The sequence below is a fragment of the Periophthalmus magnuspinnatus genome, chromosome 19, assembly GCF_009829125.3.
Source record: "Periophthalmus magnuspinnatus isolate fPerMag1 chromosome 19, fPerMag1.2.pri, whole genome shotgun sequence".
Taxonomy (NCBI): domain Eukaryota; kingdom Metazoa; phylum Chordata; class Actinopteri; order Gobiiformes; family Gobiidae; genus Periophthalmus; species Periophthalmus magnuspinnatus.
The window spans coordinates 9757124-9783719 of NC_047144.1; the positions used below are offsets into that span (position 1 = coordinate 9757124).

At 40.4% G+C, this 26596-nt stretch overlaps 3 protein-coding genes across 3 annotated transcripts; 2 read left to right on the forward strand and 1 right to left on the reverse strand.

Moving 5' to 3' along the window:
- The first annotated feature begins 22 nt into the window (after positions 1–22).
- reep3b (receptor accessory protein 3b) lies at positions 23–11842 on the forward strand. Its single transcript, XM_033984950.2, has 8 exons — positions 23–351; positions 6365–6437; positions 6811–6887; positions 7413–7533; positions 7619–7732; positions 9718–9880; positions 10758–10885; positions 11252–11842. Exons 1-8 carry the CDS (start codon positions 320–322, stop codon positions 11318–11320), a joined length of 777 nt encoding a protein of 258 aa, XP_033840841.1. The 5' UTR covers positions 23–319; the 3' UTR covers positions 11321–11842.
- A 639-nt stretch (positions 11843–12481) lies between these two features.
- nrbf2b (nuclear receptor binding factor 2b) lies at positions 12482–14854 on the reverse strand. Its single transcript, XM_033985267.2, has 4 exons — positions 14659–14854; positions 14203–14287; positions 14088–14128; positions 12482–13792 (listed from the first exon to the last, which is right to left on the reverse strand). Exons 1-4 carry the CDS (start codon positions 14749–14751, stop codon positions 13151–13153), a joined length of 861 nt encoding a protein of 286 aa, XP_033841158.1. The 5' UTR covers positions 14752–14854; the 3' UTR covers positions 12482–13150.
- Positions 14855–15305: 451 nt separating this feature from the next.
- Positions 15306–18407, forward strand: LOC117387543 (NHL repeat-containing protein 3-like). Its single transcript, XM_033985065.2, has 3 exons — positions 15306–15723; positions 16194–16396; positions 16650–18407. Exons 1-3 carry the CDS (start codon positions 15477–15479, stop codon positions 17247–17249), a joined length of 1050 nt encoding a protein of 349 aa, XP_033840956.1. The 5' UTR covers positions 15306–15476; the 3' UTR covers positions 17250–18407.
- Positions 18408–26596: the final 8189 nt, after the last annotated feature.

A 26596-nucleotide genomic window follows, 5' to 3' on the forward strand; every position in this document is an offset into this window, starting at 1 on the left:
TTTCCTTCCTGGTGACGTTGCTGCTACCCAAGTCCCGTACTGGGGCAGGAACCGTGAAGCAAAGTGCGAAGAGAACCTGGAGGGACAACGGTGAAGACCTGTGAAAGAGCTCGTTTGGTCATGGCTGAAGAGGCTGAATCATAACATACTGGTTTTCTGTTTTACCAGGTTTTTATTTGTAGTGTTTGCGAGGAAGGACCGGTGTTGGATCGCGGATTTTTTTGGCTGAAAAGTTTGCAGCTCGACAGACGCCAGTAGCAGAGGACGGCTTTTGCTCTCGCTATTGTTGCCACCTCTTCGCACAACAAAGGCGAACAGGATGGTGTCCTGGCTAATCTCGAGGAGCGTTGTGTAAGTATTAGCTCATTGATGACAGTGGAAAACGATGGCTTTTAACCTTGCTCGTAACCTGTATGACTTCAGGCGAGCAGCGAGCTAACTCGGCTAATCCTGCGCCGAGTTTGCCGACCTGTCTGAACCATGATTTCACATGTGAGCCAGGCTTCATAAACTTCAGATTAAACGCAAGGGCATACACATTCAGAGCTGGGGTGTACTGGGGTCCCGGGGGGTTCGCGGTGGAAGATGTGCTCCTTGTCTCGCGGATGGCCCGGCGCACGTAGTTAATGCCGTAATCAGATGTAACACGTTTGAGTTGGGGTGGACCTTTGCTCTTGGAAAATGTGTGCCATGCCACAAATTAAACCTTCTAGCACTGTGCTCTATAGTTAGGGATAAAAAGTTAACTCACGCCCTATATTTTTTATTTTGTAGCCGAGTGTGCAGTCAGCTCTTGTAAGATACACTGACTAACAAACATTATGTCTGAAATGCCTTATAGCGCTTTGTTCAACGTTGGTCAGTATATTTTCAAAGTTTGAAAGTGATAAGTTGAAGTGGTCAACATGGGGCAAATTTGCTTACATACAAAATTTACTACCGGTAGTTTTTATGTTGAGGGTTGGTTCACTGGTAAACTATCCACTTTTGCCCCTAAGCCCATATAGTTCAAGCTGTACTGAGCATTGCTGTTATACAACATAATGGAGGACAGGAATGTGCACGAGGAGGGAGTGGCGCTGGAAATTCTCCCTTTTGTAATGTAAGCCTGATGTGTCACAACAACGTTTTTCATGCGCTGTCACTTCACTGGACCTGCTGTACAGGTACTACTGAGCTAGGGATGGAAGGACTTGTTTTTACGGTACTTTTAAAACCTATAAAACCTGAAAGATTGTTATTATTTGACTTTCTACTAAAATGATGCATCCTCATTTCAGTAAAATTAACCAATTGTAGTTTCCTACAAATAAGACTAGATAATACATCATCAGCTATGGCATAACATTAATGACCTAGGTGTCTTGTATAGGGATTTTCCAAACGTTCCATGTTGCTTTAGTCATCAACCATTATTAATTCTCCATAGTCGGTGGTGGTAAGCTTAAAAGTCACTTCAGACCATGCCATTGGGTCCGACTGAGGGATACAGGGCTGCCAAAGAGTTCTTAAATGGTTCCTCTTATCACCACTAACCAATCACCCACTTACCACATACATAATTCTGGCATCATGTGTCTTGCGTTGTACTAGTGTCTGGGTTCTAGTACGTGATGGGCCACAAGGGATTTAAGTCAGTTTTATGTTCCATTTAGGGATTGTCATGTAGATCAAAATAGACATAGATGGTACATATTTTTCTTTACCATAGAATTGCAGACAAGAAAGCATGGTAAACAGGTAGTAAAAAGCTGTGTAGCCAATTAAAAAACACATATATAGTGTTAGAGGGTATAGTTTTGAAATTGTATTCCAGTGAAGGCAATTGAAGTGTGAGAAATGTGAAAGCTGGAGTGATGTATGTGTCATGAGAACAGCGGTAACCTGAGTGCACCTGTGGGTGTCCTGTTTCACACACTGAACAAACACACTGGTGTCTCGAACTCAGTGTGAGGGCACAGATCCAAATGCATGTTTGGTGGAGCTGCCAAAAATAGACAATTCTTCCCGCAAATGTGAAGCGTTCTGATTTTTAAAAAAGGGATGAATATTTATATATTTGAAGCTTACCATCAAGTCTTTTTTAAGCCTGTAGTTTCAGAGCTTAGGCAAAAGTCTTGCCCCTTTCCCAGTATGACAGTTTAAGGCCAAAACATGCTTTGGACAGTTATTCTAGGCCTGAAATAAGTTGATCAGTTTATTGCCACAAATTGATTATTGATATAAAAAATCAACTAATTTGAATCGTCATCGTATCCAGAATATGCCATTTCCTGAGAGGTTTTAGAACAGAGCAGTAATTACATGGGAAACGTGTTTTTGATGGTGACCCAGATGAAGCTGATGTGGTGCGGCTTGAGGCCATCCTGATGGAGTGTATTTACAGACAAAATAGGGTTTTCATCAAATACAGTAACATTTCCCATGTATTTTTTGCTCTACCTGAGTCATATAACCATTTTCACAGTACATGGTACTTTATGGAGTCTGTGTATCATCCAGATAATGATTATTTGATTACTAAATGATAATCTGTTATTTGTGATTAATTGATTAACTTGTTTCTGCCCTAGTTGCAGGAAGGTATTCATGGTTACTGTTTCAATGATAGTTATTCAACATTTATTATTATATTTTTTCCCATGCCTTCAAAACCTTACTTACTTGATAAACTGATTTTGTGAAGCCCTGTGTCAACTCCTGCTGTGATTGAATTATGAAAAACTATGCACATACACTCTGGGGAGTTGGTGTGCATGTTAATCAACTACACTACTGTTTAGTCCTACCTTTGCTAAAGAAGCCTTGTGGCCTTTTTGTTAGTTAACTATGTATGGCAGGAGTGTTTTGTTAACGTCTCTGAGCGAGGGACCCAGTGTTCTAGTCCTATTCCATGAACAGAGCCAGAGTCTGAGCTGCACCATTTGCTGGAGCAGCACTTTTCCCAACAATCCTCCTCTTGTGTTTTTAGGGGAAAAGTCATGGAATCAGATCTCTCTCCTCAGGCTCAAACCAGATGTTGGAGTCATGTCCCAGCCCGCCCCCCCCTTTTACTGTTTCTCTTCTCTGTCCCGGAGCCTGCTCTTGGTTTGACCCCCCTCCCCCTTTCTCTACTTCTCTTCTCTCTCTTTCACCCTCTCTTATTCTCTCTCTCCATTTGCCTGTATGTTGTGTGTCTTAGGTGGGGAAGGGCCTGTTTTTTCAGCTGCAGTGGACAGACAGAGGTGTTGAAACCAGGACAGAGGAAATGAGCAACATAGGAGGAAGCACAGAGTGAGTTTTAGATGGGGGGGGCCTCAACATTATAAGGAACATACGCTGTACAAATGACTGTGTAATAGTGTTGTTCCCATAGACTACAGTCAAATGAGCTGTAAAATGTATTTAATTCTAATGGAATTGATATCCGGTAATTTTAAATATAATCAATAATCTGCATACTTTTCCTTCTTTTGTGCTTTATCTTCAGCACAAGAATGTTTACGACTAACCCTAAATTATGAGTCCCTTATGGATCCCTATATCTTTATATGGTTTAACATTAACAAATGCTATAGGATCTTTTTTTTTTCAAAGCGTGAGCATAACTGCATAATGTACAGTTATGCTTATGCATATAATGTAAAAAGTAAAAATCATAATTGGTCAATTGTAACTGTGATATGAATTATATTGCCTCATATCTTAATTTTGAGCACAGTTCCTGTAATGTATTGCTCCTATATTGGAGAAGGAACTTTTCTGCCTATCCAGGAGCTGTTTTTGTGGTTTTATTATGTAACCAGAGATGCAAGAGATTAAGAATTTTACATAATTTTACATCATCACTTGTAGAAAAAATAGAATTAAGATTTGCAGTTATTAATTTTCTTAATGACAATCTGTTTTACTAAGCCATGTAAAAGCATCAGACGCCAGGGCCAGCGGGAGAATGTGTCTGTGCTAGTCACAGCTACACATGTTAATGCAGGCAAGAGTGAGTATGTCTCCAAACTCTGGTCTAAACCTCTGTCTGTTAAATAACAAGAATAGACTAGCATACAGTGGTCCCTCGTTTATCGCGGGAGTTCTAAAAATAGCCCACAACAGGTGAAATCCACAAAGTAGTCAGCTTTATTTTTTACGATTATTATATATATTTTAAGGCTGTAAAACGCCTCACGTCACACTTTATACACTTTTCTCAGACAGGCATTAACTCACATTCTCACATTTCTCCCTTGTTTAAACACTCTCAAAGTTCAAACCTTCGTACATTATATCCCCCTTCCTCGATTCTCCCTTTAAATTTGCTGTTCATGCGTCTCTACTCCAGCGGTATCTACAGAGGCATCCTCTTTATGCAGAGAAACACTTAAGTCCAAAGCGTTTCTGAAATTTGTTGTTGCAGAACGTTTCATCGACATTGTGGGTTTTGATGGGGAGAAAACTTGCAAACATACAGCACTTCAGAGACACACTGCGATCGAACATTTATGTAAATGTAACCCTAATATATTGTTCTCACTAGTCTCTTGAGACTGTGGGTTTGGCGGGTTACAGTTAGAGTGCAAGAAAATACATCATATTAAATCTTTCTTGCTTAAATAGACCAACACGGCAGGACAGTGTACAGCTTGTCTTTATTCAACAACTTAACTCATCTCTTCTCGTGCGCGCCCTGCTCGCGTTCACTCTTGTTACATTTTTATTGTTGCTCTCCTCAAATGCGCTGTACCGCAACAACAAGTAGGAACCAATATTATTATGAAAAAGTAAATAATGCATCCAACATAATATAATAAATAATATTTATTGTTAATAAAATAAGTACAAAGTAATAAACAAAAAACTACTGACCCAAATAAATGCTAATACATAAAATAATATACGTCAAATAAATCAAAGGTTACATAAATTTGGCTGAACACATTCTGTACTGTACAGGAAACACGGCATGGAAGAGATTGACTGACAATGGTCTACAGTCCCTTAGCAAATCAGGACGCAGAACACAATGTGTGTTCATACATTATAATAAAAAAAAAAAAGCATGCAAAGTTGCACTAAAAAAAAAGTGAAACAGTGAGGCCACGAAAGGTGAACCGCGATATAGCAATGGACCACAGTATTTTTAAATCAGTTATATTGTGCCACTGTAAAATGTGCTTATTATTACTATTATTATTTTATACATTTGCTTCCAAAAAATGGAAGACTGTGGTGATACTCAATGAGAGTAGGTGGAAGTTCAAATAACTTATGGAGTCCCACCATCCGTAGTACTGTTACAGTGCTGTACTTTAACCTCTCAGATAGTATGCTTGGATGTTTTTTATTTATGGTTGTAATGAAATGGAATAATGTTGATTATATATATATATATATATATATATATATATATATATATATATATATTTAAAGCTTCAAATAAAAATGTATAAAATATATTGTAAACTCACAAAAATAACCACAGAAAATCACAAATGAAGGTTTTGTCAAAGGTCTGTGTTGTGATGAACTATGTTATGATATTTATAGTTGAATACTGAGGGCCATTGAATGCCTCTTGTCAGTGTAGTTAGTGGGGATTTATATAAATATATTACATCTATACCCTGTGAAATAAATCTTAAGTAGATAGATTGGTCTGTCTCAGACACAGAGTGACTGTAGCGCAGCTCCACAGATGATTCAAAGCCACAGTCCTGAATCTGCTGAAGTCTGGAGCATGATGGAGCGTTTCCATGGTGACCGCAGCAGCCACACTGTGTTCTTTGTGCTGGTCAGAGCTTCTCCTCAGCTCAGAAACACGCTGCTCTCATTAACCAGCTCTGGCCTCAGCCCTTTGTTAAACAGCACGAGCTACACTGACACAGATGTAGCCGTCATGGGAGAGTCTGGAGCCCGCTGGTTTCCACAGTAACTCAAGCCAAATAAACCACTGTGGAGCCAGTCACATGGTACACACCAGACTGTTGGGCTGTTGGTGTGGGCCAGTGTATATAGCTTGTATATAGCTTCTGTTATTTTGTAAGAACCATGGATGCAACGAGTAGTTCGGGACTTACACCTGGTCCCTGTGAATGGATGTTAGATGATTATAGTCTGTCTATATACTGTGTATTGTGTAGGTCTATGTATCCAGTAACCATGACCCCCAACAGCGAAAATGGAGGAAAAGGATGAATGGCTGACTGCACTCTTGTGTTGTTTACTGCACTTACTTTTAGGTTATGGATTGTATTCACAAAGCACTGGCAGCTATTTATTGTCAACAATGTATGAATTCTTATATTGATAGTGTAGACTGGATAACAACTGGATGTAATTAACTTGCTTTATTACAAAGTCTTATGAAAATGTGTTGTCTTTTTGTTCATAGGCTGCTTTTTGGAACGCTGTATCCAGCTTATTACTCTTACAAAGCTGTCAAGACCAAGAATGTCAAAGAATATGTAAGTATCATAGTAATATTTAAGGATATGCAGTTATGTAATTGATGGAGATTACTCTACTGCAGCAGAGCAAATACGCATATCTGAAAACACTGTCTTTATTAATCTAAGTGTATTTACATTGACTGAAAAATACGGGCCATGTATATATGCATGTATATATATATATATAGAAGTTGCAATAATATAAATCTATCAAATGTATATCTATTCCGCAATGTAAGAAATGAATTATTTCAATTGACAAAACTGTTAACTGTCCATTTATTTCCTTAGACCTTTTAAATATCTCCTTTTAGCACCCATAGAAACAGATATGGTGAGGTCACTTTTGAAAGTCATATTATATTATAATATTGTATTGGTGCCATAGGTGCGCTGGATGATGTACTGGATTGTATTTGCACTCTACACAGTGGCCGAGACCATCACTGACCTAACCCTCTCATGGTGAGTTAGACTAAGTTAATATGGTCAACACAACTTTTTTTTTTTTTTTTTTACATTTTTTATCAAATCTAAAAGGTGCATTATCTCACTTTTCTGATGGAGTTTCCCCTGTTCGCCTCTTCATAGATTAGGCCTGTCACAGTAATTACTATATTGACTCATTGTTCAATATATGAAAGCTGGAACAATATTTTTTTGTGTTCAATATTTATCTTGTATACATTTTCTATGCACTAAATTTTCTTTTTTTTTTTTGGCTAGATGATAATATTTAATCTGTAAAAGGTTGAATCAATAACTTCTATGACTCATTACATATAGCAACTAAGTACTAAATGTTTCATTCTACTGTTTATTGTACAGTTAGAATCATTTTTGTGGTTTAAGTCTGCTCTTGTCCGTGACATAAATTAGTTTCAGTATTATTGTGGTGGCAGACACGCCACCAGAAAAGTTACTTAGTACTCATTTTAAATATGTTGGGTTCCAACAAAAAATCCTACGATCGTAATGATGTTTTCTCAGGTTCCCTCTATACTATGAGCTGAAGGTAGCGTTTGTGATCTGGCTGCTGTCTCCATACACTCGTGGTGCCAGCCTCATCTACAGGAAGTGTCTGCACCCACTGCTGTCGTCCCGAGAGAGGGTACGATGGGCCGTTTGTGTGGACTTGGATGTGTCTTTCATTGAATTGAACTGGACTGAAAAGTGCTGTGGATTTCTCTTTGCAGGAAATAGATGAGTACATTGTGCAGGCGAAGGAGAGGAGCTATGAAACCATGGTGAACTTTGGGAAACAGGGCCTGAACATTGCGGCCACAGCTGCTGTAACTGCTGCAGTCAAGGCAAGTGCTCTTCAAATGCAATGAATAACAAATGAATGGTCAAATATATTAGACTGATAGTGATACACTGGTACATTTGTTTTGAAATGAGAATGAATTGAAACTAAATGTTTTAATTAAAATCATTTGGGTGTAATTTTTTGATCCGTGAGGGAAATTACTTTAAAATCAGAAATACATTTATTGTAATTTTGTCTAATATAGTATAGTTACCAATACCAATACTTTTTTTTATATGTTTACAACATCCTCTCCCGGTTCCTGCCATGTTTGAGAGGCCATGCACACTGGACTAGCTAATCAAATATTACATTAGTCGATAGATTTATCTGATGAGTTTTGCTGCAACAGGTGTGAACAGGGGAGGTCATGGCAGGTCTGAGGGTCCCTACAGGAGCGATGCTTAGGTGGGGGGTGGGAGTTGGAGCAAAGGGGTTTCATCAGCCTTGCGTGAGACTGAAGAATATCACATAATCCCTGCTGATCTGCCTCCGGCCCAGTGCACCAGCTAATCCAATGGCAGATCCAAGTCACACATTAATCCTGTTCACGGCAACATGCGTAGAGAAAGCGGGTTCAGATATTTTTACATTATCTTCTTTTATTGGTTATGTTTTGGGAGCATTGCATATTTGATTTAACTTTTGACTGTGTTCAGACGATACCAGACTGCAAAACATATTATCAAGTCCAGTTTTTCCCCAGTCTGCAATCTTCTTGGTCACATTAGGATAAATATGTTCAATGTACCAGTGCCATTTATTGATGTTAAAGGTGTTCCTATTAAAGATGCAATATGTAACTTTTCTGCTGGAGGGTCCACAATCCAGAGATGTAATTGCCTTGCTTGGAATGTTACAGGTCTGATCTGTGGACCCTGTTCACAGTAAGAATGCATGTTTATCAATGTATTTTTGATCAATAACTTGCATTGCATTAACTATCCATGGAGATAAGCAGGTGGCCTACACTCTACCAGAAAAATTACATAGTGCACCTTTAAGTTTACAATTGACTCAGCACACACAAGCAAACAGAATAATGCTCAATTCCCAATCTTGTGGTTAATGTCTTGTCTTCATCACATACAAAGTTACATTTGTAATTATTTTATTTATTGTTATTTACAACAAAGAACATAAAATGTCTAAAAACATCTGTTGTTATGACTAGCCTTGGAAGGATAATCCACAATTGCACACATAACAAAAATATTACAAAATACTGATTCTAGAGTACCAAGTCAGCACTGAACTGCGTACTGATGCTATAATGATGATTGCATACATAACCTAACAGATGTCACTCCTGCTGCAGTGTGCCGCGTGAGGAGGAGCCTGTGGAGGTAAAGCACGGTGCCTGTCCCATCTTCTCATATTTTGGTTGTCTCCATGTCCCCGTAGACCTGACCTGTGCATGACTGCATTTTTTCACTGCATTGCATCACGCAAATTCAAATCATATGATAGTAATAATATACAGTGTGCGTCCTGGATGTCATTAAACCTGATCATCGTGTGGTTCAACGCATTTATGTTTGCAATCATAATACTCATTTTTGTCAGTTTAGTTTTTAGTCCTTATTAATCTAAAACAGGGTTGTAAAAACAAAATCTATACTGTGATACTATATCTACTATTGAAAACTGATATTCATTTGAACAAGTATCAATACTGAAAAAGATCACTTTTTTGACATTTCCTGAATAGTTTTGGTCTTGTTCTTTATTTGAAATAGTATAAGACCACATGATTGTGTCAGAGTAATTCAGTCTACTTAATAGTAAACATGTAGAATCTCTATATATGTGTTTTGTTAGAATAAAAGGGGCAGGTCAATATTTGAATAAGTCATATACAAGAGGCTTTGGTCTAAAATGGTAAACCCCCAAAACTCATTGGAAGATACACTAAACTTAAAGCCTTCTTGCTGTTTGTACCAAAGGTTGTTTTGAGATGCTTAAACCTTGAGTTGTGTTTAACAGGGTCAGGGAGCCATCACAGAGAAGCTTCGGAGCCTGAGCATGCATGACCTGAGCCAGATTGGCCAACGCGACGAACAAGGAAACCAACTCTACCCCTACAGCTCGCAGGCATCCAACCCGGCAATGAGGAGGGCCCACAGTACAGATACTCCTGATGGAGATGGTAAATATATTCTTAAGAACTCTTTGACACTTTCAGGAGATTGACAGAAAACTAAAACTACTACAAATGAGAGCTGAATGGATATGTACTAGCCAAACAAACAATAAGAGCCAGCACCTACCATAAAAATAGGGAACTAGTGAACATGGTTAACAAGTCCTGTGTGCAGAATGGAGGAGTACTCTAAGAGTACTTTATAGACCAGCTTTTATCAATAGGAACTTGTCTGCAGCCTGTAACAAGAGGTCATGTAATGTGGCAGCAGGTCACATGATCACACTTACTACAGTAATGTAATAGCCTCAAATCCAATGTGTGGTTCACATGACCATCATGTGAATATGTCAGATATCACCAGTAAAGTTGAAGATGTTGCAAATTGCATATTAAGTAGCACTTTTGTTTTGCTACACTGCCCTCTGCTGGTATGCTGCCAGGCAGTAAAAAAAAATCTATTGAGTTCTTTACTGTTGGATCTATGGTTGTCAAAAATCTATACACAGATACCAATCAGTACTAAAACTAGTATTGATTAGTATAATGAAAAAAGAAATCACATAAAAACACACAAAATTACATAAAAAATATAACAATTATCCTGTCCTATATCTGAATTAATAAAATACCTCAGTAATATTAAAGAAATTATTTGTTAAAAATAACATTCTATTGTCTAAGATAAGAGTATGTGTTATCAATATGGTACGAGTAGTGAGCCTTTTCCCTAGTATCCAAATGGGGTTAGAAATTTTAATATTGTTAAATCACTAATTGGATCCCTATTATGACACAAACATTTATATTAAACTGAGTTCTGTGACTAACTGGCAGTTTGTTTGTATGAAAAGGTTAATAAGCTTTATGTGCTTTGGTTCAGAGTACCTCTATGATGAGCACACAGATGAGGAGGCAGAGCCCACATTCTCTGAAGATGAAGCCGTGACTCAGAAAGGACTGAGGCGCTCTCAGAGTGTAAAACTGACACGCTCCAAACTGCGTAAAGACGTAAGTCTAGCTCTAAGTGCATGCTTCTAACCCAACTCCAGTAAAAGTACAGAAAAAAATGCATATTTGTCAAGGTATTTTTGAGCGACAAACGACGAGTGATTAAATAAATGCAAGGTGGAACATTTAATTTAGTTACATACTGCATATTACATAGTTTAAGCCCACAATTGATCAGAAGCATACAAAAAAAAAACAGATACCAATAAATTTTTGATGTCCAATCTTTGGCTTAATCTCCCATCTTTCTGTCATGTGAAATTTTATTTCAGTGTATATTATTTTTTATTTATTCATGTTTACAACAGATAATATCTAAATGTCTAAACAGTTGTTGACATTACCTCTATGTGCTTCCATCCACAGGCCAGATACGGATCACTGAAGATTAAAGGGAAGAAGAGGCCAACACTAAACTCTGTCAACTACATGTGAACAGCCTGAGCTTCATACTACTCTGATTGGTGGATCCTGGTGTCCCCCAGCCTCCTGTTACTCTGATTGGTGAATCCTGGTCTCCAGTGGCACAAGCTGGTCTCTGGTTGGTGACTTCATGTCAGTCTGTTTTAATGCTGACATGTTTTTAATGAACTTGATGAGGACAGGATATTGGATTTGATTTACGGTAATCATGAGCGCTTTCAATTTTTATGTTTTTTTATATTTTGTTGTTGTGTAAGTTGCCTTTTATCTCTTTAAATCCACAATAAAGAAGAAACAAACTTGACCCCAAACCTATTCAAAACATCCATGTTTTGTAAATATTCTGCTGTATTTTACCTGTTTATGTGTGTGTTATCAGGGACTTGTTTACAAACATAAGTGAAACTGGTCAGCCACCACACATATGTCCAGGTGGCTCTATACAGTCTTTCCATCTTTAAATTGTCTTTTTAACATATGAACTTGTGCTGTGTTTGGTGTGTCCTTGCTGATTATGTTGGAAGAAACAACCCCTCCTGCCTTTGGAGTGTCTTTGTTGTAGAACTTTGCACATATAACCTCAATAGAACTTGATGCTGACATTGCTTGTCATTTCAGAGGCTGATAACTGCTCAAAATCATCTGTTACCACAGAGATGTCAGAAAAACCAAATATGAGGGCATTTAGATTTGTTCTTTCTAAATGCATATTTTTGTAACTGATTTACTAAACCAAAGCTAATTATAATGCTTTTTATGCAGTGTGGATTACTGCAGTTTAATAAAACTTATAAGCGCTTGTTCCAAATGCCTTGGTGTGTGGTGTCCTTCATGTAGCTCAGTGAAGCTTAAGTCTAGAAACATAAATACATGTATCCTTTACACATGACAATGTACAATGGATCCATATTTAAAAAAAAAAAAAAAAAAGACACTTAACACTTTACAGTACAGAATTTATTATTTTGGACATAAAGTCATTTCATAATCAGATCTATTACAAATGAATAATATAATAAACTTAATTTGATTCAATTGTTTTCCTAATCATTACCCACACAGCAAAGTTCAGACTGGCACTGATCTTCCAGGCAGTGCAAGGCATCCTGGGAAATGTGTGTGACATGACGATTATAAACCCTTCAATAGATCTTTAAAATTGTAATTGTTTCCGTAATAAATACGCCACCATAGATCTCTTCTGTGGTGCACAGGTTTGAGGTTGAGACCACATTAAAATAGCAAAGAAGATATTAATGGCAGAACATATATCCCTGAACAGCAGTGATCCTCCGAGGGGCACATGTGAAGAGTCTGACGTACAGAGTACTGCGACGCGCCAGTGGTCTGAAATTTTTAGACATTTTCTGAAGTGTATTTAAGGAAATACAATGTCCTTCTGTGTGTAACTATTGTCATGATCAAATAACTGAATATTAAATCATACAAATGTAAATAAGCCTTGGTTAATATTAAAATGTTTCAAGTATGAAATAAGTTACAACCATCAAAAAGTGGCATTGATGCTTTTTCTCTTCAGCTTTCCAAAAACTGATTAAAATAATTTGTATTGGTTTCTTTTGTAGAAAAAGAGAAACCTGCAGCACCTGTGCACAAACAGCAGCAAATAGTCTGTTTAAGCTGATGCTGCATGTACATTGATTAATCATCTAAATTAATCCAAATCAACTCAAATAAGGCTGTTGCAGGCTGCAGCGTTAACAAAAAAAACAGTCAAATTTTGGGCATTTGCTCCTGACAATTATCACATAATGCAAGCTCCTGGACCTAGTTCCCACTTAACTGACCTCTAACCCTCCCTGCACTCTGTATATGTGTGTGTCACAGTTTGTCTGCCTCCAGCAGCTCCCTCAGTTCATTTTGAATGTCTTCAGGCAGCTCCAGAGGAGGGAGATCATCCAGACAAAGGTCCTCCTGAGCGGGCATTTCCAGGGGAGGGAGCGTGGGGATGGCAATTTCCTTTCCTGTACCCCTCTTCTCATGTCCCACTCCGGTCCCCATCGCACCTCCTGGCTGTGGCAGCACCCACAGCTCAGAGCGCTCCTCAGACTGGAGCCGTGCGTTCTCAATTCTCAGCCTATCGTTCTCTGTGGTCAGACGCAAGTTCTCATCCATCAGGTGCTCCACAAGCCGCCGCAGGTCCTCGATGGTGGTCTGCTGCTCCTCCAGGCGCGTCTTGTCGTCTTTGGTGGTCTTTGAGCCGGAGCAGGGCTGTTGTGCTGGAGGACCTCCACTCTGGCGTGTCTGCAGCTGATATAAAAGAGTGTCGTACTCCCGATCTCTGGACTTCTCATGGGTCACCATCCCAGCACATTGCACCGGATCTGAGGGCTGGAGTGTGGACACAGAAGGGATTGTCCGAGCTTTGGTGGCCAGTCTTCTGGTCTCTCTCTTCCAACGCTCCTGGATCAATCTCTGCTGTTTAATGTGGGTGTCTCTTTGCAGCTCCATGGACAGGCGAGCCTGTAAACACAAGAGAGTTAAAGAGAGAGAGTTAGTCTTTCCTTTACTGGAACCCGATACAAAATAGTTCAATCTTGGGACTCATGAGACACTGTAGAGCTCTGCAAAGTGTTGACTGGTTTTAACTAAGGACAGGAAGGCTCTCACTTACAGCTGTAGATTACTAAACTTTAAAACAAGACTGATTCAAGGAGCATCTGAGTAATCAGCTAAATCTGTACAGATTGACTTCATGTATTTGCTGCATTATTTAGCTATGGTTACATGATATTATGTCATACTAGATGTGTCTCACCTGCTCAACCTGTGTAGTCTTCATTGCATCAGACAGAAGATCTATGACGAGAAGAGATGGTATGACATACTTGATATATGAAGGTGTTGAAGTGCAGCTTTGAGAGATCCTTTACCTGCGGCTTTCCTGTGACACAGAATGGCCTCTTCATATTTCCCTGCAGCGAGCAGTCGTTCAGCCTTCCTGCACTGCTGATGAGCCTGGGACAACAAAAACAATCCGATAACACACGCACAAACTCCGATTTGGGAATTTTAAAATGATGTGTTTTCTTTTTGGGGGTGGGGTGGCGCCATATTGATTTGGATGTGTACTATTAAGTTATAACGGGGTGAAGTCACTCTATCATCTATTCTCCAAAAGCTTCAGCTCTATTTAAATATGAACACTACAGTAAGCTCCACAACAGCGATGACTGATAATAATTGTATGTGCGCACGAATAAAAAGAGCCAAATGAAAAACAATGTTGCTTACGATTTGCCATCGAAAAACACATCTGACCGTGCTAGCTTTCGTTTAGCTGCTGTAATGTTAGCCAGTTATTGCAACATAACAACACGGAAACTTACGAGGTTTAGCGGGCTGTCCGCGACCTCCATGGAGTCCAATCTTCGACGGATTACACTACATGAAAGGTGCCGTTGTCCGTCACGCACTGTCATTCGCTCTTCTTTTAAAAGAGAGAAAAAAATACGAAGAGAGGAAAAAATGTACTGTCAGAGAAGAAGCTGTCGCCTCCACGGCTAGCACGTCTCCTTCTCCCTCAATGCAGTCCCTGTTCCGGCAGACCAGGCGCACTCGGGTGTAATACTGCCCCCTCAGGTTTACTGCAGTCACACATGTATTTGATGGAGTCATTGAGGTCATATTTGGATCTATTCATGCAGAATTAATCTATTGAAGATGAGTTGACTGACTAATTACTGGAAGGTTCTTCCATTTGGTAGACGAAAGTGGATTCTAGCAATCTGTTTGTAATCTTTAAAAATAAATCTGGTTTCAATGACATCTATACTTTCTGATTTGAAGGACTTTATGCAGGCTTTTCCATTAAAAGCAAGGCTACTCTACAAAATATGGGCTAGTAACTTGTTGAGGGTCTGGTTCTGACTGACGTGGCTAAGAATCAAGATGAGGCTCAGGAGGTGAACAGAGGCAGAAGTGCCGCGGAGCGTACAGCGTATGACCACCAGAGGGCGGCAGCAGCCCTACAATAACGCGCACTGGAGGAAGACATCCGATCAAAACATTTCCTGGTTTATCCGGTTTATTCCCTCGTCCGTGTGTTATATTACTGACGAATTGGTGATTTTACATTTAAAGTCACCCATGGGCTATTAGGAGTCCTGAATGTTGTTGTAGCCCCAGATGCGGTAAGGATCCTGGGATGAACTTGCGGAGAACATGCGTCCTTGTCTCTACCACGGCCTTTGTGCTGCTTCTCTTACTGCTGTATGGAGGTCTGGGCTCGGTGCTTCGGGCCTCCAGCGCCGCTTTAAGGGACTACCAGCTGCTCGGTAGTCCGCTGTACAAGCTCGACCTGACGTGGCCCCGTAACCCCGAGCTCTTCACCGGCGCAGTGTTCGCGGTTGCGGTAAACCAGTATGCCGGTTTGGTGTACGTCGCGCAGAGAGGTAATTGCCCCCTGTGACACTTGAAGGCAACATTGGGGTCTGTTTCTGGAACAGATTTTGAATGGATTTTTCTTTAACCTAGGATTGCGTTCAAAGTCAAAGGCTATTTTATCTATTTTCCCTGATTGCCTATTACTATGTGGTTAACACAAGCAGAGAAAAATTTAGAATATTGCATGATGTTATTGCCTAATCATGGGCAGAATTCTTCTTCAAACTCAAGTAAGTACATGCTGACCAAATGGTTCTTACAAATTTAATATGGCTACTTTCACTATGAATCTATGAATACCCGGCAATAAAAGAGCAAACCCTTGATCATTTTGTGCAATTGTTTGAGGCAACACTGCGCAGTGAAACACCTGGAATACCCCCTCGGCTAACAATGAGATAATTACACACTTGTGAACAGTACATATATATAACTGTCTGTTTCAATCTCTGATCATTTGACATTGACTGTCTCACAGGTGACAATGTGCCCAAGATGCTGGTGTTCAGCACAGATGGACATTTGCTGATGTCATGGAACAGCAGCACTCTGGAGATGCCCCATGGCATTTTTGTGGCTGATGCAGCTACGCCCAGCCCGAGTGTGTGGGTCACCGATGTGGGTACAGGGCCATACGGACACTGCATCAAACAGTACTCTCCGTCAGGAAAACTCCTGCAGGTGAGCCCACCTTTCACCCTGGCTACAAATATTTTACTAGTTAATAACAAACAATTGCTCTACATGCCACCTTTTACAAGTTCTTTTTTTTTTATTACACCAAGTTAGATTTCAAGACATATTTTTTTTAATTTTCACCCGTGAATTGCAAATATTTATAATAATATAGAGTAGAACCTGGCATTTTGTAAAATATTTCTTCTATTTTACCAGCAACAATCCACAAGTCTCTAACAGGCTGTGCTGTGCGCAGGTCCTGGGCACTCCAGGTCAGCCTGGCTGTGGGGTCAGCCCTCTGCAGTTCGACCAGCCTGCTGAAATCTTTGTGCACACATCTGGAGAGATCTACATAGTGGATGGAGATGGGGGGATGAACAACCGCCTCATCAAACTGTCCCCGGAGCTGGAGGTCCTGTGGATGCATGGGGAGAAGGGGCAGGGCCTGGCACAGTTCTACATTCCCCACAGTGTAACCGTGGATGCTGCTCAGAGGGTGTGGGTGGCCGACCGCGGCAACAAACGCATTCAAGTTTTTAACTCTGTCACTGGGGAGTGGCTTGGTACATGGGGCAGCTGCTTCACTGAGGATGCACCTTACTCTGTGCGCATAACCCCCGACAAGAAGCACCTAGTAGTAGTGCAGCTCAACACCAACCAACTGTCAGTGTTAGAGGCGCCTCCTGTGGGTATGATTGGTCAGTGTAGGGTGGAGAGCGTGATCCAACTGGGGGAGGACACAAAGCCTCACCTGGTGGACCTGGATCTGAAGACAGGAGCTCTGTATGTGGCAGAGATCGGAGCTCAGCAGGCCCAGAAGTTCACCCCGTTCAGCCTGGGGGGAAGTCTGCTGTAGGGGCTCAGTGGAGGATAGGGTTGGCCAATTTGTAAAAGTTTATTTTCAGTTACATTGGTATAAGAGTAATACAGTATGCATACTCTTAGTAGGTGTTAGGTGGTTGGCATGCCGACTGTGATATAGGCTTGAATGCAAATGTACAGGACGCCTGGCTTCAGGTGCAGAGATAATCAAATCCGATAATAATCATGATAATCATCAGAGTCAATCCTTTCACACCTCCTCAGCTCACTTCCACAGCTCTGTTGCGTCTATCTGGGTCTCACCAAAGTGAAGTTTCATTTTCCTGGTTGTCTTTGGGGAGAGGCATGTCCTCACTGTGTGGCTGTATCGCACTAGATCATTTAGTAACATTAGTAACCTGAGTTTCACTTGTTCATATTATGAAACCTGTTTGGGAGCATTATTTGCACTGGCACAGATGCTCTTGTGAGTCACTGTGTATATCCTTAAGGCTTTTTTTTACTGTTCTTACACATGTGCACTGCACTGGAAAAAAATGTTCTCTTGTTTTTTGTGTTTTTCTAATTTAAAATTGATTTTGAATATTTTATTTTTGTATTTCATCTCATCATGTATAATATTAAAATGTATGTATAAATTCCTACCAATAAAATTATTACATAACAATATAATTGTATTGTTCTCACATGTGGTGTGCATGTTGCATAGACAACAATATAGTTGGTCCATCACTGTACAATACCAGACATAAATATAAACTCATTAATATTTTAGATTGTTTTAAAGAGCACATGGCTAAAAAGACTAATTTAACATTCAATTTAAAGTATATATAGATATATATCACCCCAAAAATATTAAGCCTAGATATTGTAAATTATATCCAGTCTTAGAACTGCACCAGGGATATATTCTTACTTAAACAACTCCAGGATATGAACAGAAGGGGGCGCACTATCAAGGCTAAATTTAAAACCCATCCTTGACTAGTTTTAAGTGACTCCTCGTGTATTCTAATTCCTAATTTACACACAATATGTAATTTCATTCTGTAGTCAATGCATTGAGTCAGTTTGATCAGGTTTCCATTTGTGATTTACTGTACACAGAATACACAGCATTATTTTTGTATTCATCATATATAATCCTATATATGAACAAAAGTGATTTAATCAGACATGAGAATAGGCCATATCATACATTGGGGATGCAGCTGTGAGCAGTGATTTTTAATTCTGTAAATGTGAGTGTTACAGATTGGTTGTTTAGTTTGAGTAAGTGAGTGAGCAATCATATTATAATGTTACTTCCAATAACTGAAGAAACAGTTAGGGCATATTCTCCGTTATCTACTTTCAAAAGGAAGTAGAATTATTGTTATAACTACTAGGTTACTAAACAGCCAACGGGATTCTAAGTGTCAAATTTTAAACACTGCACATTTTCAACATCTCCCTGTCTTTTACCTCATGTTTTGTTCTTTCTTATATTATGCCTTTACCCCACAAGAGAATACTTTGAGTTTACATATCAACTTTAGCTGACACAATAATATCAGGTGTTGTATGTGTATGTATAAATTAAAGCCTGCAATAACAATTTAATGTTTCTTCAAATTAACAAAAACAATTAAAGTGCAGCTTATTAAAGGTTACAGGTGGATCAACTCTAAAGGTGCCCAAGTGTTTTGCTTCCAAACCCCATCACAAAGCCCATAAGAAACGACATCTCTCTCCTCTGTGGGTGGAGCTGAAAAGAATAGAGTTGAGGCTTTGAAGAGTCACTATTTTACATCTTGTGATCCAAACCTCACCCTTATTGATTATCGTAGGCCTGATCACATGAACATATAAACTCACCATTACTTTGAACTCTTTAAAGGAAACTTATTTGAAATGAATCTCATACATTGTTTTATCTTTCATTCATCAATTCACCACAGAGACATAAAGAATACAGTTTATGCACAAAGGCAGCAAAGACACATCACATTTATTGTAGCTGTGTCTCTTTTACAGAGCAGACCTTGTTCAAACCTGGTTCAGACCTGGTTCAAACCTGGTTCAGACCTGGTTCAGATCTGGTTCTGACCTGGTTCATACTTGATTCAGACCTGATTCAGACCTGGTTCAGACCTGGTTCAGACCTGGTTCTGACCTGGTTCTGACCTGGTTCAGACCTGGTTCAGACCTGGTTCAGACCTGGTTCAGACCTGATTCATATCTGGTTCTGACCTGGTTCAGACTTGGTTCTGACCTGGTTCAGACCTGATTCAGACCTGGTTCAGACCTGGTTCTGACCTGGTTCTGACCTGGTTCTGACCTGGTTCTGACCTGGTTCAGACCTGGTTCAGACCTGGTTCAGACCTGATTCATATCTGGTTCTGACCTGGTTCAGACTTGGTTCTGACTTGGTTCAGACCTGGTTCAGACCTGGTTCAGATCTGGTTCTGACCTGGTTCATACTTGATTCAGACCTGATTCAGACCTGGTTCTGACCTGGTTCTGACCTGGTTCAGACCTGATTCAGACCTGGTTCAGACCTGGTTCTGACCTGGTTCTGACCTGGTTCAGACCTGGTTCAGACCTGGTTCAGACCTGATTCAGATCTGATTCAGACCTGGTTCAGACCTCATTCAGACCTCATTCAGACCTCATACAGACCTGGTTCAGACCTGATTCAGATCTGGTTCCGACCTGGGACAGAACCTGTGCAGAGCTTGGCCTGTATCTGGGCGGGGACTTCAGCAGGAGGCAGGGGACTGAGTGCTTTCACTGAGTGTCCACAGCTCGTCCGTCTCCTGACTCTTTGTTTTGTTGACAGGACATGACAGCAGCGACACCTCGTCGGCCATAATGGCCCTGTCTGGAGTTTTGCTCTATAGTGAGAGGAAGGAAGTTGAGGACACAGAGCTTGTACGGAGGTGTAGGAAACAGTGGTCGTATGAAGCAGTTGTCCCGTCTCAACCACAAAGAGTGTGCTGAGGCAGCAGGACAGGAGCACAGGGCAGACCAGAGTTTCACCTTCTCACTCCTCTCACACGTCGTACAGAATCAATGTGACCAGCAGGCTCCCAGATAGATGCTATGTATTCATCTTCAATTCATAAAACCAGCAGTGTCACACTTTAAACTTAAATAATCTGGACCTACTGGAGTAAAACCTTGAACAAAAGCCTAGAGCCAGGCTGAACAGCCTTAGCTATTGATTGGTGATAAGTTATGAGCAGAGTGTATTGATCCATGGAGACATAGAGAGCACCTCAGCCCTGACTATGAATATTTCAGCAGACAATTAACAATAAATATGTCCTTATACTATCTGCAAGACATGTGCCTGAGCCATCTGAGTCTCTACAGAGAGAAACAGCCCTGATGCCCCGGTGACTACAGAGAATCATGGACATGAGTCTTTATCACTTGCACTTTCAAACACTGTCATGAGAGCACATGGGGTCCTGGGCACAGAGGTATATTTAACCAGCTTCAAGTGTTGCATAGTTTACAGAGTTTATGGTCTTCATCAAATATCCTCATCTTTCAAGTTTCTCCATTACAGCCTCAGTGGAGTTACAGCCCTGCTTGGTTAGGATGCACATTAAAGAATATTATTTTCAGAAAATGGCTGGAAGATTGAATAAGTACAAAACTAATAAGGGAATGGTTGGGGGAGTTTCTGTACATTCCTTTATCCTGCTGCTATTCTGGGCCGCTGCGCCCTCACATCCCATCAGCCACAGCTCAATATTCAGGCTTCGAGGCCCTCCACTGCCAACCCCCCCACTCTAGACCAAGAGCGCGCACGTCGGGAATCTTGATGATTTTCTAACTGGGTTTATTCCTCTTTCCTGTCATTAGTCAAAGCATGACAAATTCATTTGATCTCCGCTGTGTGATGATATGTGAACTGCACTGGGGAGAGCAGCTCCTCCTCGGCCCAGATGAGCCTGAAACCAGAGCCTTTTCTTCAGAATTGAACCATCGAGAGGCAAATTAAACAATAGCCTGCTGTAATTACATCTACACAATACCCTGTTGTGGTGCTGCAGAGTGTAATCATGTTTTCGCCCCGCTTCTCGCTCCTGTTTCCCTCCAATTAAAACGCACTAAAGAGAACAGAGGGAAATGCATGCACATGTGTTAATGCTGCTGCCCAGATGCTCCTGTGGTGACCTGCTACGCTAAATCTTAACCTCAAAACTGTAGCAGTATCTCTTACCCCATAATCTTAATTGTAACTTACCGTTGTTAGCCATGTAACAAAGATTCAAATCACAGTTTTCTTGGAGCATAGTTAAAAATAAGATTTTTCACAAGTCAGCTGAACTAGCTTTATTTTGCCTTAAAAGGTAATCTGTGTACTCTTAGAGCTCATACCTAGCTGTGATTGGATAAATCTACCTGTCACTCACTCAGAGAACAGAGGCTAGCCAATAAGAGAAGTGGGTGAGTAAAACCAGACTTTTGAGTCCAAAGCTGAATTGTGTGGGCCAGTAACTGTACCACAACCCATAACATCTTAATGCATTTCACCAGTGAAAATAGATTTTAACTGATCTAAACCTAGTTTCAAGTTGAGCAGAGTTAAAATTGAAATGATGCAACCTGACTCTACTTGATTGAAGTCATTTTGAATTTAGTTTTACCTGAACAATAGCAACTTCTCAGACTTTAAGGTTAATAAGGTGACATAATGTAGACTTGGCAGGGACCTCACATGGACATCCCAGACACAGGTGGAGCTCAGCAGCAGAGTGGCTGTGGGCCTATGTTTGTCTAGCGTCTGTTCAACTGAATGGCATTCAATTATAAAGTCTGTTATCAGCCTGAGGTGATGCTCTGTCTAATTTACTCCTACTCTATTGTCACAACATTAAGAAGACCCTCCCTCCTATGCTCTATCTGATAATGATGTGTGATTATGCCCCCCCTCACAGTGCTAAATGAAGGCCGAGCGCTCCTCCTCTGCTTTAACTGCATTAAGTCGCTGGCACAGGTTTCTCCAGCTGGAAACCCGAGCCTCGTAATGCCATCATCCATCACCAGCACTCTTTATTAAACTCACTGTGTGGACTGTGATCGCACGGTCCTATCATGAACACAGCCCATCCACCACAGCTGAACATGCCCCTATACAAGTCCCAAACCCGAATAAAAGAAAAATGGTTTGTTAGTGCCACTCAACCTTAAACCGCAAAAAGATCAGCAGAACACTGTTCAGGTCACTACGGTAACACACAACTATATTCAGACTGTTCAGAGATACAGATAAACTAAAATTATGACAGAAATCAAGTCAACAATGGGAGTAGGTGGTTGTGGGTGAAGAATGTTTTCATTTGCATCTTATTTAGTACAGTGCATTTTGATGTGGCCAATGTACAGATAACAATAACTGCCCTGATCTGGACATTTTCATATTTGTAATACTAACTCTTATGGTGATGCATGGACTTCTGTACTGATATTGTGCGTCGACTCGCATTTGTTTCAGATATCAGTTTAGAGTTCATTTAATGTAACTATTCAGGCTACTTGCTGTTGCTTACCCAATATTAGAATTTTTAGGTATACAATTCAGTTACCTAACATTTTAATTCCTTTGTCTTTTAGAGCAGTGTTTTTCAAGGTGTGGTATGTGTACCACTGGTGGTATGTGGGTTGCCTATGGTGGTATGCTATTTAGGACTACATAAGCTGTGGTTTAGTCTCATTTTAAATCTGGTTTACCTTCAGGTTTAGTCCTGATTTAGGCCTGATATAGACCGGTTTAGATTTGGTGGTACTTGGAAAGTAAAATATTATCTTAAGGGGTAGGTACTTGATGTGAAAAGTTTGAGAAAGGAATATATTTACACTATTTAGCTGGATCAGTGCATTCCCAACTACAACAGAACATTCAGGCTCAGTTTTGTATGACCAAAGTAAGAAGAGCACACTACTCTCCTGTTTGTAGTGACATATGATAAGTACATGTTTACAGCTGAAGGAGGACATTAATGAACAACACCTGATTATGTGGAAACAAATACAGAAACTAGACACGCATGATTCAGTTAACGCTCATTTTTTCAGAAACATTTTAATAAGAACAAACTTTCTCATGTGACACGCACACAATTAGCACATTATTGGTGCAATGGTTGCCTTGCTCCACTGGCCCCTCCCCCACCTCATCTTCTTCTCTAATTGGCTGTAATCCAGTCAGTGTTGTGATGACTTTCCTCTCTGTACATCCATTAGAGCTGATAGGTGAGCTAATGAACGTCTATCCTACTTCAAGTCGGTGTCAAATTAAAATGTTTTTCCAATAAACTCAATCTGTTTGATTGTAAAAATGTAGTACAATTTTATTCATAATCCAAATAGTAAAAGTTTGCAGCTCTCCTCTCTCCCCAAATGACTTCAAGGCCTCACTCTTCCAGCGATACAGCCTTTGACACACTGATAAAGTGACTTGTTCAATGATCTGGGAATAATAATCGGCTGCATTATATAAATGTCTAAATTATGGGGAATGATTCGGGGAGAGCTCAGAGAAAGATGGAGACATCTGCAGAAAATGGCAGCACAAATATTCAGTGTGTTCATATTCTCTGGCGTAACAAGGACAAATGAGTGTCCTTCACTATAATAATAATGATAGTCCTGAAACCAGTAGAGGGTTATTGGAATATGAATACACCCTCACACACACTGCTGTCTCTGGGTACATGTATGTCTATGGGGCCCAGGCAGAATCACCTGAACCAGATCCCAACATGAGACACATGTCTGTATTGGTCCTGCTGGAGATATTGTGGACAGCGCTGGACTTCTCTCTATCCATGGGGTCAGCAAAAGACTGGGTTTCTGGGATAGGTTTCAATACGATCACTTTCTGGTCTGATGCTACATGTTAACAAAGCATGATATTAAAACACTTCCAATTATTTCTCTCATTAATGATTATGACACACATAAATATTAATGGCTCTTCACAGCTCTGTGTAACAGCCTGTGACTTTTATGACCATTCCACCACCAGAAGAAACAAGAGCAGGACATTGGACAACAATATGGAAGACATTGAACGTGACTGGACGCTGCTCAGAGTATTTATGGAGCCATTTGCTGAACACAGTGGCTCATTATTGTGATGGACAGCTGCTGAATACTGAAGATGGATCAGTTTGATGGATGGGCTTTAGTCTAATGGCTGTGCAGGTAGAACCCGCCCTGGTCTCCACAGGCCCAGCTCTCGCGGCCCACACTAACTCAAACAGAGATTAGTCGGGCTCGTTTGTTACTTGCTGACACCTGAGCAGCTCCTGGGAGCAGCCAGTCAACAGGTGAAGATGAACGGCTCTAATGAGGCCATTTGCCTAATGTCTTTACCATTTTGTCTCAACAATCAAAGACTGCGCAGCACTGACATGTGGTCCTGGGTCCAGCAGTGCACACAAGGAAAAAAACATCCACCCATCAGTGTCAGAGCAGAACACATGGAGTCTATGCACAGCTACACACACTGCCCAGAATTGGAGAAAATGCTTGTATTTAAAGGGGCACTATGTAACTTTGGCGTCAAAGGGCCCACCACATGCTTGTCCCTGTAGATATTTTATTGCTTTGTCTGGGATGTTCCATAGTATGGCATTCAATTTAACCAACCTCTCTATAGAGACAATAAGGAGGCACCATCAGGCCAAATTACTGGTCAGATCAGTAAAGATGCTAGCCCGCTCACATTAAGAATGCATTTTCCTCAGAAATAAAAACACCTGCAAATCAGGCAAAACATTGACACCCATGTTGGCAGCCCTCTACCAAAACAGTTATGTAGTGCATCTTTACATATCAGGCTATGCCGTTTGTTGTTTAATTACAGGTTTAAAGATGTACTATGCTTGTCTCATAAAATTGTTGTTTTATGCTGGAATCCTCCAAAGTATTGTATAAACGTATCTGTTTAAATTTTTTCAGTAACAATTTGTATTGCCAAAAAATAGTAATCTTCTGTGGAGATTGTGAAGTTTTATGTAGTTTTGTGGAATTTCAGTCATCATGCAAAGAAGAAGTTTCAGTCTCTCCACCTAAAAATGTACAGTGCCCCTTTAAGTGTCAAATGTTTGGGTGTTCCAGGTCAAATGTTAAATGGACATGTGGATCTAAATGGACATCTTCGCTGTTGCCTTCTACCTGTGCACCTGCTGTGTATGTAGAGCCATTCAGTTTAGCTCTAAACTGTGTCAGATAAAAGTCCTGTTGATAGGCTGCGCACACCATGGCTGGTTTTAATGAGCCCAGATGAGAACATTATTCAAACTCTTTATGGTTGTTCCAGGACATTAGCAGTAATGTTTTCTGATGATGCTCAAGTCAAATGTCAACGATGGAGCCAGCTCAGTCTAATGGTGCAGGCTGGGGACCGCTTTAATGAGCCCCAACTAAATCACCATGACCTCTGACCTTTGGCTGCTCCCATGTGGACTTCGACATGATCCTACACGAGCGGCAATGATAAATGAGACGTTTACTCCAACCTGTCCCAAACTAGGACCTACATACTGACTGTAGATGCGCAAGTTAAAATATGAAAGGGCTCTGGACTTCTCTAGTCTGTGCACTCAGATCTCGTTGATGTAGGAACAACTAAACCAGAACACAATAGACATAGAAGCAGTTTATGTCTGAATATGTGCCCTAGCGTTCCTGGTGGCTATAAGTATGTGACTAATAAACTGTAATTTGAGGTGGATTATGCCGCTGTCACTTCAACCAGGAGACTCCTCTATAACCAACTAACCAAACTGTAACTTTGCTTTCTCAAAGAAGATGTTAGTGCTTTGCCTAGAATTTTACATAGCTCTATGGAAATGCCACCAAGCTAAGTTCCAGGTCAGATCTGGAGAGAGGCAATAAAAATACCAATAATGAAACAATTAATAGAGGTGTTCTATGCCATACTGTGGAACTTTACAGGCAAAGCAATCCCCATCTTCTCCAAGGTATAGGAGATCCCCACCAATAAAGTTTCATAGTACATATTTAACACATTGTAACAATCCTATCCAAAGGAGACATGATGAGGTGTTTTTTTCTTTTGTGAGCTGCCTGTTACTGTATTTAATTATTTGAAATTGTTGCTATTAGCTGGACCAGTGCTCCAACTGAGGAGATCAGAAACAGATCAGAATTAACCTGGTCCAACAGAACGACGGTACTTTGAGATGTTCTCTTCACCTGAAATGTATAATGTAACATCTGAACACAAACTTCACAGACCTGTTCCACACAGAACCGTGAAGACCTCCATGTGTCCAATTGTGGAAGCTGTCTTCTTAACCCCTTAGATAACCAGAAGAAAGAGACACCTACACAGCATTAGCAAGAAAAACC

Excerpts from the sequence above, each read along its gene's own strand:
- reep3b (XM_033984950.2), top strand. The coding sequence starts at position 320 with ATGGTGTCCTGGCTAATCTCGAGGAGCGTTGT. Across the intron at positions 352-6,364 it reads CTAATCTCGAGGAGCGTTGT|GCTGCTTTTTGGAACGCTGT; the intron begins GTAAGTATTAGC and ends TTTTGTTCATAG. Across the intron at positions 9,881-10,757 it reads AGATACTCCTGATGGAGATG|AGTACCTCTATGATGAGCAC; the intron begins GTAAATATATTC and ends GCTTTGGTTCAG.
- nrbf2b (XM_033985267.2), bottom strand. The coding sequence starts at position 14,751 with ATGACAGTGCGTGACGGACAACGGCACCTTTCATGTAGTGTAATCCGT. Across the intron at positions 14,129-14,202 it reads GTGTCACAGGAAAGCCGCAG|ATCTTCTGTCTGATGCAATG; the intron begins GTAAAGGATCTC and ends TTCTCGTCATAG. Across the intron at positions 13,793-14,087 it reads AGACTACACAGGTTGAGCAG|GCTCGCCTGTCCATGGAGCT; the intron begins GTGAGACACATC and ends TTGTGTTTACAG.
- LOC117387543 (XM_033985065.2), top strand. The coding sequence starts at position 15,477 with ATGAACTTGCGGAGAACATGCGTCCTTGTCTCTACCACGGCCTTTGTG. Across the intron at positions 15,724-16,193 it reads GGTGTACGTCGCGCAGAGAG|GTGACAATGTGCCCAAGATG; the intron begins GTAATTGCCCCC and ends ACTGTCTCACAG. Across the intron at positions 16,397-16,649 it reads CGTCAGGAAAACTCCTGCAG|GTCCTGGGCACTCCAGGTCA; the intron begins GTGAGCCCACCT and ends TGCTGTGCGCAG.